This window comes from Eucyclogobius newberryi, unplaced genomic scaffold, assembly GCF_026437365.1.
Source record: "Eucyclogobius newberryi isolate DKJ021-1_F unplaced genomic scaffold, fEucNew1.0.hap1 SCAF_12, whole genome shotgun sequence".
NCBI lineage: Eukaryota > Metazoa > Chordata > Actinopteri > Gobiiformes > Gobiidae > Eucyclogobius > Eucyclogobius newberryi.
The window spans coordinates 10570223-10580785 of NW_027315746.1; the positions used below are offsets into that span (position 1 = coordinate 10570223).

Below are 10563 nucleotides of genomic sequence, written 5' to 3' on the forward strand. Positions count from 1 at the left end.
TTAACATCTACGGAACAAATGCGACAACAAAAACCTCTATAAAGACTGAAATGTGACTCGGCTTTAAATAGTTGTGCTTACCGTATTTTCCACGCTATAACTGGATTATACTGTAAGGCGCACTGCAATGAATGGTCTATTTCCGATCATTTTTCATATATAAGGCGCATTGGACTATAAGGCGTATTAAGCGAAACAAAACGTGTACCACACAAAATCGCTTCGAGGTCAGTGAGCACAACCAGAATTCATCCATATATAAGGTTTACACTGGATTATAAGGCACACTGTGGTTTTTGGAGAAAATTAAAGGCTTTTCAGTGCGCCTTATAGTGCGGAAAATACGGTAAAATACACACCGTTTGCCAGGAAATGTATTAAAATATTGGAATCAACGGAAAGTTTTCACCCACTGCACTGCTGTAATCACCGACTGTATCTGTTCTCCACTAGAAACGTGCAAAAACTACCGTATTTTCCAGACTATAAGTCGCACCTTTTTTCATAGTTCCGGAGCGATTTATATGTGATATTATTTGTTATTTTCACACTCGCAACCACATTTCATACTCCAGTGCGACTTATATATGTTTTTTTCTTCTGTTATGCATTTTTTGGCTGGTGCGACTTATACTCCAGTGCGACTTATAGTCCAGAAACTACGGTAAAAGTTATTTCTTCATATTGGCTCAAAGAAAATGGGGGAAATGATTCTAATACTGTACATTCCCCATACATTTTGTAGAATTTTATAGAATCAGTTGACAAAATGTATGGGGCATGTACAGCATTCTAAATCTGTAATTGTGTAATGTAAATCTATGTAATTCTCGGTATTGTAATAGCATTACACAACCAAAAAATACTGCAGTTATTCCCAAAACCAAGCTTACAATTGAATATAGTTAGTCCATAAGCTACAGTGCAGATTTTGAGATTTGATTTGATTGACGTCACATTATTGTCACAACTGTCTCTCTTCTATTAAGTCGTTTGTTCTTACAGCTCTGCAATTTCCGCCCTCTCCTCGGCTCTCTCCAGATCTCCCTCCAGGATGACCAGTTTCCGGGCAACCTGAAACGACACCGAGACGTTAGAGCCGGGTCTTCTCTCTCTCTGCTGAATGTCTCTCTGGTGCGTGCCTCCTCATATTTGCGGTCGGCCTCCTCGGCGATGTGTTTGGCCTCTTTCAGCTGCATCTCCTGGATCTCCATCTTCTCCTCGTCCTTCATGGCTCTGTTCTCGATCACCTTCATCCCTCTGGAAATGCAGAAGGAAAAGACAAAACGTCAGTCAGGAATTGGTGGGAAAATATTGATATGGCACTGAAACGCTAATTTGGGAATCAAATGATCGTAATGAACAAATAAATATAAATCATGATAATTAAGAAAAAAATAAATAAAATAAAAAAAATCTATGGTTTTGTATAATCATTAAAAAAATACAATATTTTAAAATATATACAGTACAATTTAAAACATGTTTTTTAATGAAAAAATCTGTTCAATGTGATTTTCATCTTTGAATCGTCTGTCCAAAAAAAGTATGAAGCCTTTCAGGTTTCTGTCACTTTATTTTATGTAAACTTCTGTATTTATTAAGTGAAAAAGAAAAAAATACAATGTACAATACAACATGTGTTGAAAGAAAAGAGAATTGCGCCAGGACATGTGCAGTGTATTTGACGAAATCTCCATAATTGTACTGTATCAGGATGACTTCACTGGGGCAAATTTAGTAAAAATCTCAGGCATTTCACAGTTAATTAATACAAAATCGTGCTGTGCCGTCTCATTCAAATTTTGTATAATTTGCAGCACTAGATGTTGAGTTTTGCTGATTAAATGTTGCACTTGTTTATTATAATTTCTTGTATCACGATCCTTCACTTTTCATGAAATATTAGCATAAGATGGCACGTATACTTCAACTAAATCTGGTTTTTACTTTTATTTGAGTGTCTTCTCAACAACAGACAAATGCCCTTAGTAAAATTTGAATGAAGTATTTTCACACACAATGGGAATATTCTGTTTTCACACACACTTTCAGAGACTCTCAATCCAATATATTACAGTTTCATACTTTTCCACACGTTCCACCAGTTTGTATTTGATATTACAGTGCTGACTACAAATACGTGTCATGTACTTATGGAGTATATATATATGTCTACAATCAAAACTATTAAGAATTACTTCAAAATGATACAAAAAGCAGAGTGTTAATCCTCCAAACAAAGGTATAAACAGACATTTCTTCTCTTTTGTGGTTCATTTTCTGCTTCGTTCACGTTTAAATTATGCTAAAAATATTGTGTAATTCCTTTTCCCTCTAGTTATGATGTCAAAACATTCTGGAGCAGGTCTGGGCAATTTCTTCGCCCACATTCTGATAAGATCACAATTTTCTACTGATTTGATCCCAAACTAATATGAAACCGGTTTTAATATTCATTTCATTTCCTGAACATTAACGACACAGACTTTGAATTGTTGCCAAGTTCAAACACAAAAATAGTCGGATTTCTTCCTTCCAAAGTCTGATCTCAGCTGCACACCACGAAATGACCTGATCTCTGTCAAACTCTGACTGAACCGATCATTTACAATAAATAACCAAAGCATTTTTGATTTTATGTAGGTGGTTTTATCATTGTTCATTGTTTTATGTTGCAAAGAATCACCAAAGCAAGTTCTTATGTTTGTGAATTCTGTTCTTTGACAACGGCAATAAACCTTTTCTTATTCTGATTTGAGATGTGGGACAGTTAAAATACTCCTCTCTTTTCCTCCTCCATGTCCCTCTCACTCCTCTTCCGAGTTCCCCCTCTTTCTCTCTGTAACTTATGAAATGATTTAGTAGTGAAAAGCCAAAATGGTGGGTAATGTATATTCTTCCCTCTTCTCTCACCTCTTTCCCCCCTATCCTCTAACCTCTCCTCCCTCACCTTTCCTCCCTCCTCTACTCCCATCTCCCCTCCTCTCTCACCTGTCCTCCCCTCTTTCACCTCTACTCCCATCTCCCCTCACCTCTCCTCCCCTCTCCCCTCCTCTCCTCCCATCTCCTCCCCTCTTTCACCTCTCCTCTCCCTTTTCCCTCCCTCCTCTCTCACCTCTCTCACCTCTCGCTCTCGTCCACGGCCTTCTCGGCCTCATCGAGCTTGTGCAGCGCTGTGGCCAGTCTCTCCTGAGTCCAGCTCCTCCTCCCTCTTTTCTCACCTCTCCTCTCTTTCCCCTCATCTCTCCTCCCTCCTCTCCTCTCTCTTCCCTCCTCTCCTCTCACCTCCTCCCTCCTCTCTCACCTCTCGCTCTCGTCCACGGCCTTCTCGGCCTCATCGAGCTTGTGCAGCGCTGTGGCCAGTCTCTCCTGAGTCCAGCTCCTCCTCCCTCTTTTCTCACCTCTCCTCTCTTTCCCCTCATCTCTCCTCCCTCCTCTCCTCTCTTTCCCCTCATCTCTCCTCCCTCCTCTCTCACCTCTCGCTCTCGTCCACGGCCTTCTCGGCCTCATCGAGCTTGTGCAGCGCTGTGGCCAGTCTCTCCTGAGCGCGGTCCAGCTCCTCCTCCACCAGCTGAATCCTGCGGTTCAGGGACGCCACTTCTCCCTCGGCCTGCGGGACACACAGCGGGTCAAAGGTCAGAGGTCAGCCGTAAAGAAAAACAGAACAGAGTATTGTCTTTGGGGAAGCTGTGTACGTTTGGGAGATTTGGAGGTTTATTGGGAAGATTCCTGTGGAGTTGTTGGGGCATTTCTGGAGGTCTCGAGTGGTTTCCTCAACAATGACGGACAATGGAATGACCTTCTGTATCAACACGGCGTCAGCGAGTGGAAACAAGTCATATTTAACAACTTGATGAGAACAAAACCATATGCAATGAGTTTGTTTTAAAAAAATGTGATAATATCGTGAGTGTTTTGTGCAGAATAGAGTATATTGTTTAGTAATAAATGCTACAAAAAACTTATAAAAGCTTTCAGTGTAAACTCAAAAAATAATTACCGTATTTCCGGACTATAAGTCGCATTAGCCAAAAAATGCATAATAAAGAAGAACAAAAACATATATAAATCGCACTGGAGTATGAAATGCAGTTGCAAGTGTGAAAATAACAAATAATATCACATATAAGTCGCTCCGGAGTATAAGTATATAAGTATAAATATAAGTATAAGTTGCACCCTGGCCAAAACTATGAAAAAAGGTGCGACTTATAGTCCGGAAAATACGGTATCAAATATTTCTGCACTTTTGTGGTCCATTTGACTGGCATTTCATATTTGTCTTATAACTAAACCTCAACTACCAGTAACACATCTGAAGACATGTTTCAAGACATTTTTTCTGCATTGACATCATAATATTAGTTAATATCAGGATACTATTGATGTATTAACTTATACAAATATCGCCACACCTACACTGTATTATTGACACTGTATTATCATAGACAGTTTTACAATGGAGAAACTCACCAGTGACTACGATTATTTCAAGTTTAAATAGTTTCTTAGTATCGAAATCAAGTTAAAACTTTCAGAACCGTGACAATATTCTACATTAAACATTATTTTGCTTGCTTGATTACATTAATAATTATGTTTTGCAGTTTCTTAACACTGTGACTGTTCAATAACTGAGCAAAAACATCTGGTTGACTGTAACTACAACTACAATATTACACATGTGTTATAACGTCCTCAGTGTTGTGATTTTCCCATCCACGTTGACTTGACCAGACCAACCACACAATGAGCTCTTGCACACTTGAGCGTTCATTATTTGCACAAGGGCATCAGAATAAACAGGAAACTGCCCAATGGGAATGGAAAGACATATTTTTCCCACTGACTTCATGACTCATAAAACATTTCGCATTGGGCACGGCACTCATAACTATGCTAGATACTACGCGGATGACAGTATGCATTCCTTTCTCCTCTTGGGTCACCATAGCAACTCATTTTCACATTTAGTTTGGAATGTGGGGTGATTATGCATAGTCTGTTACAGCAGATGCCTTTCCTTGCTTTTGTTCACTGAGGCAGGGGATTGTCACAAATAAAAGAGGTTTTGATCTCAGTGGGTTTTACCTGGTTAAATAAAAGGTAAATAAGTGAATATTCTAGGACGCAATGTTTGTAACTGTAAAAGGTTTAAAACTATTTAACCATAATGTGGCAGCGTTTCCCATTAATTAAGAAGAATCTAATCTAATTTTCCCCCATGTAAACCAAGATCACCAGGATGTGTTTTTAAATTATACCTTTTTGCTGGTCATAATCTTTAGTCTGTCCGTTTTTTGGATTAATAGTGGCAATAACTGACATATTTACACCAACAATTGTATTCAGTCAAAAATATTCAAATAAGGATTGCCACTGTAGTCTTAGTATAAACCTGTTATGATTTATGAGTACACGTAACTTATATTAACATTTAAAAGCACTTAAAATAGCTGGAGCTGTGGACAAAATAGCTATTGCTGTGGTGACAACCTAATGAATGATGATTAAAAATAAAGAATATTGGTAACGCCACTGACATTATTGATTGAAGGAAGGATAGCATTAAACCATAATTAGACTATATGATGAATTATGAACTGGTAATACACTAAACAAATGTTAATATTCTTTAATTTTGTTCTATTAACCATTTAGCATTAACCACTTGGCCTGCATTCGTGCCCTGAGGTAACGCTCTTTGGATTTGGCCCCGTTACCGCGGACGACTGTGGAAAACGAAAGAGAAGAATGAAACAATTGAAACATTTTTTTGGCAAATCATTGAAAGGCGAAACATAAAATGGAGTCAGTGAGGTCAGCGCTGGCGTTGGCGAGCAGCATTCACAGACGTTTGTATTCATTTGTTTGTCACTTTTTTAGGAGGGGCCCCGAGTCGGCGTGGAGCAGAGAGATCAGGGCCCTGACTCCCTGAAACCGTGAGGAGCCACAGCTGGTTGTCTGTAACTGTGTAGCTGCAGGGTCACGGGGGCCAGTGTGTGTGTGTGTGTCTCTGTGTGTGTGTGTGTCTCTGTGTGTGTGTGTGTCTCTGTGTGTGTGTGTGTCTCTGTGTGTGTGTGTCTCTGTGTGTGTGTCACGGGCCCCCGGTTCCTGTGCGCGCGCGCTGATACGTGTCCTGGGCGTGAAAGATAAGGAGAGGCGAGTTTGAAGGGCACAGAAAAAAACGCACGAATTCGGAGAGAATGCGCGCACGCTTACGTAACATGCGCCACTACGCCACTTTTTTTTGTTACGCACGCGCTTCTCCTCCAGGTGAATCCCGCAGGTGGCTCTCGCGCGCGCGCGGGATTCACGCTGTACCGGGGCGCGTGCGTGCAAAGCGGTATTTGAACACACCCTGGGAACTACACCCTTTATAAGCATTTTCCAAGACAACAAGGAAGTGGCCACGCACAGAGAAATAACGAAATACGTCACTAGCGCGGTATAATGCGCTAAAGTATTGTTTTTAAGTGTTAAATCTTTACAAATCGAGGTCAACGTGGGCCCCGGGAGTGACTTCCTGTTCAGCGCACGTCGTCCACGTAACGAGGCGACGCGAAAAGGAGCCAAAAAACGGCACAAAAAAAAGCGCAGACAAAAGCGTAAAAAAAAGCGAATAATGTACGGTTTCTTTTGCGGTTAAACGGTTTAACAGAGGGTAGAGCTGGACAATGGCGTGGCCCGTGTCAGGAGTCAGGAATGTGGTACACGTTACAGTCTCGAACACTTTAAAGTGCGTACAAAAAAAAGGGGAAAAGAATAACTTTCTCACTTTTTCTCGTTCTTCTCTCTCATGCTGGAGCTCCGTTTGGAACCGCGTCGCTCGGTTCTCCGCCTCATCGACGTTGCAGTGCAGGGCATGGAGCTTCTTCCTCACCTCTTCCATTATCACGTACACTTTCCACACCAAAAACACGCAGAAGAAGACGAAGAAGAAGACGAAGACAATCTAGCTTTCTCGCAACTTTTTCTTGTTACAAAGTTGCCGTCGCTCCTCGTCTTTCCGACTTCTTTTTTTTTTTTCTTGCTGGGACAGGAAATAAGGGACGTGCAGTTGTTGGGAGGGAAGAGGGAAAAAAAAAAGGGTTGGGAGTTTTCAGGAAATTTATGTCGAGATCCTCCAATCCAGTGAAGAAGCGCGCGCGGGATGACATCACAGGAGCCGCGAGGGGACGGCCCAGCGAAGAGGAGTGTTATAAAGAGGGAAATGTCTGCCTTTGTGGACTTATATGGCGAGTCAAAGGTGTAGCACTGGGCGAACATGTCATCTTTGAATGAGAGGAAGAGGCAGAGGCGCAGCGAGAGGAGAGGAAGTGAGCTACGGGGTTCCCAGGGGCCCCACTTCTGCACTTCCACACGTCTGCCCAATGCTCTAGTAGAGCCTGACGTTCACATTATACTGCTTTACATTTACTTTACGTCTAGTTTAATGTGTGGGAGGCTAGTTTCCAGAAGCAGTATTTGTAGCTCTAAAAAAGTAATAAAGGTTTAAAAGTAGTCCAGACAGACACGGCCCCCATTGTATGTTTCCTATTATGAATCAGCAGGACTAGCATTTCCTTCCTGCTGTTGTGCACAGATCTATACACCGCTGAGTAACAGAGTTTGTGTTCATTTATCACGCTAAATAACTGTGGTTTAATAACTGCAAAATGGAAAAAAAGAGCAGATGATGATAATAATTGGGTTCCAAACACACCCTGATGTACTGCCAGTTTTTAAATAATTATTAAGTTGTGTTTCGCAAGAAGATGGCTCAGTTGTTTCCAAACATAACCTATGCTTAGGCTGTATTTAATGGTTTGATTTAAGTTTTTGCACATCTAGTACAAGTTTGTTCCACTCCACAGTCTTGTGCTTGCTGAGGCAGTTCCACTGTGTTGCAACAGTGTTCTCTGACGCATTTGGATATGATCATATCTGGAGCACAAATGTGTAGTAGAAGCAGTAGTTAAAGTCTAAAGAATGAAGTCTAAAGAATAAAGTCAAAGAGAATGCAGTGTAGGGGCAATCGCGATCAAAAGTTGTAAAAAGGAGTTGATTGAAAATGAAAATAGAAAAAAACTTAAATATATGTATATGTAGCTTGTAAACTTGTAAAATAAGTGACATTTCTGCTTTTTTATGGGTCATTTTACTGTCATTTCACTAACTATCTGATATTTTCTGATATTTAAACCTCAACTAAGACTCAAGGCCAACCCTACATAAAAGTATCCTTCATTTTGTAAAAAGTGACTTTGTAGAGTAGTAGTATAAGTTGCAGTAATAGTCTCTACTTATATGAATACGCTTGTCTTATCTTATCAATATTAAAAGTACAGTATTAACAAGACAAAATGTTACCTTTTTGTAAACAGCCTTGACAGTCTTGAGCTTTATCAGAACTAATATAAGACCACAATGTGTAATAACGAAAGTACTAGTATTTGTATTGAAAATACAATCTATTGTCTAAAACCTTGACATGAAAAAGTACATTTTTTATCATTGTAGTATCAAAATCAATATGGGGAATAGAGTAGGCCCTGAGTTTGAAATTGCAGTATTGTGACACTACAAAGAAGTACAATTCTGTGACTGTAACAGACTCTTGTAGTATCAGTGGAACTAGTATTAGAGATAGTTTACTGTATTTTTTTTCCTCTGGAGGGCCTCAGTTGGGTGGGCTCTAACAACCCTTTTCAAACAGCCCCGTTGTTGACCCACAATTGCCAGGAATGTAAATTGATTTGGTGCATTCATGACCTGCAGCCATTGGGTGGCGACACATTCCTTTATCGCCCCTTCCCTCCTCTCCACCTCCTTCTTCTTCTTCTTCTGTACATTTCACAACCAACCTACATTTTCTGCCCGCCCTTTTTACGATGACACACGGGTTTATAAGTACAGAACGGTATTTCACAGGACTCACAGGACCAACGCATGGAGGAAATGGTGGAAAATATGCTGTTTTCGTGCCCAGATAACATTGTTTACACAGACTCCCATCTGACCTTTCACCTGTGACTCTTTCCTCCAGACTGATCCAGATAAACCAGCGCGTCTGTCTAAATAACCAACCTAAAACAAAAACATTTTTACGCTTCCAACGCGTCTCTGTCTTGAAATTGCTCCCATCTGCACAGTCACGAAATGTTTGAGATGTTTAAACAGTGAGGTCATCTTATAATGGGCTAATATGCATCTGAGTTATACAGCCCACATCACCTTATATCGACAGAATCACAACGAGGTAAAGGATTATAAGTCATCATCTTCTCGTATTTGAACAATTGCAACTATCTTAAAATACACGTCTGTAAATCATTAACAGTGGCCCTTTGTACCTAGGTGGCAGTGCAGTATCAGTACAGTAACACTATGCAATTACAAGCGCCTGGATTCAGGCCAGATTTGAGGCCCTGGGTTGTAGACTGTAGTAGTAATTAATAGTATACAATAGTAGTAGTTGTAGCTTGAAAAGTATTATGTTCAGTTGCTGATGCTGAGATTTGGTTACGTTACATGATAATACTGTTTATTCAATGATTTTACTGTTACTATTGTATTGATCAGTCATTGAACTTGAGCACAAATTCTGAATAATTCTTTGTAAGTTTTCTTTTTCTGATCTCCTTAGTTCATAGTCTTGTGTTAGAGTTTTACTGTATGTAATTAAATTACTTCATACAATAATAATAGTCGATATTATCTCTTAAACTTGTCTGATTACTGCCCCAAAAGATACGTTAAACACTTCAACTTGTTTAGGCCTGGTTTGAGGTCAGTTTTATACTGATGAAGATAGTTCTGGTCTGGTCCTGGTTCAGTCCTGGTCTGGTCCAGGTTCAGTCCTGGTCTTGTCCTGGTTCAGTTCTGTTTTGTCCTGGTTCAGTCCTGGTCTTGTCCTGGTTCAGTCCTGGTTTTGTCCTGGTTCAGTCCTGGTCTTGTCCTGGTTCAGTTCTGTTTTGTCCTGGTTCAGTTCTGGTTTTGTCCAGGTTCAGTTCTGGTCTTGTCCTGGTTCAGTCCTGGTCTTGTCCTGGTTCAGTTCTGGTTTTGTCCTGGTTCAGTTCTGGATTTTGTCCTGGTTCAGTTCTGGTCTTATCCTGGTTCAGTTCTGGTCTTGTCCTGGTTCAGTCCTGGTCTTGTCCTGGTTCCTTCCTGGTCTTGTCCTGGTTCAGTCCTGGTCTTGTCCAGGTTCAGTTCTGGTCTTGTCCTGGTTCAGTTCTGGTCTTGTCCTGGTTCAGTCCTGGTCTTGTCCTGGTTCAGTTCTGGTCTTGTCCTGGTTCAGTTCTGGTCTTGTCCTGGTTCAGTCCTGGTCTTGTCCTGGTTCAGTTCTGGTCTTGTCCTGGTTCAGTTCTGGTCTTGTCCTGGTTCAGTCCTGGTCTTGTCCAGGTTCAGTTCTGGTCTTGTCCTGGTTCAGTTCTGGTCTTGTCCTGGTTCAGTTCTGGTCTTGTCCTGGTTCAGTTCTGGTCTTGTCCTGGTTCAGTTCTGGTCTTGTCCTGGTTCAGTCCTGGTCTTGTCCAGGTTCAGTTCTGGTCTTGTCCTGGTTCAGTTCTGGTCTTGTCCTGG

The 10563-nt window shown here is 40.9% G+C and overlaps 1 protein-coding gene across 3 annotated transcripts in view; it reads right to left on the bottom strand.

Moving 5' to 3' along the window:
• Nucleotides 1-10563, bottom strand: part of LOC140356061 (tropomyosin alpha-3 chain-like) — a 43689-nt gene that overhangs the window by 3421 nt on the left and 29705 nt on the right. For 2 of the 3 annotated variants that reach the window (XM_072440779.1, XM_072440780.1), the window contains exons 3-5: nt 3480-3613; nt 1143-1260; nt 1004-1074 (exon numbers count right to left, since the gene is read on the bottom strand). In XM_072440779.1, the coding sequence (XP_072296880.1) occupies nt 1004-1074; nt 1143-1260; nt 3480-3613 (323 nt within the window). Of the gene's footprint in view, nt 1-1003; nt 1075-1142; nt 1261-3479; nt 3614-6781; nt 6934-10563 lie in introns of those variants that run through there. The other variant, XM_072440781.1, reaches the window with a different exon arrangement.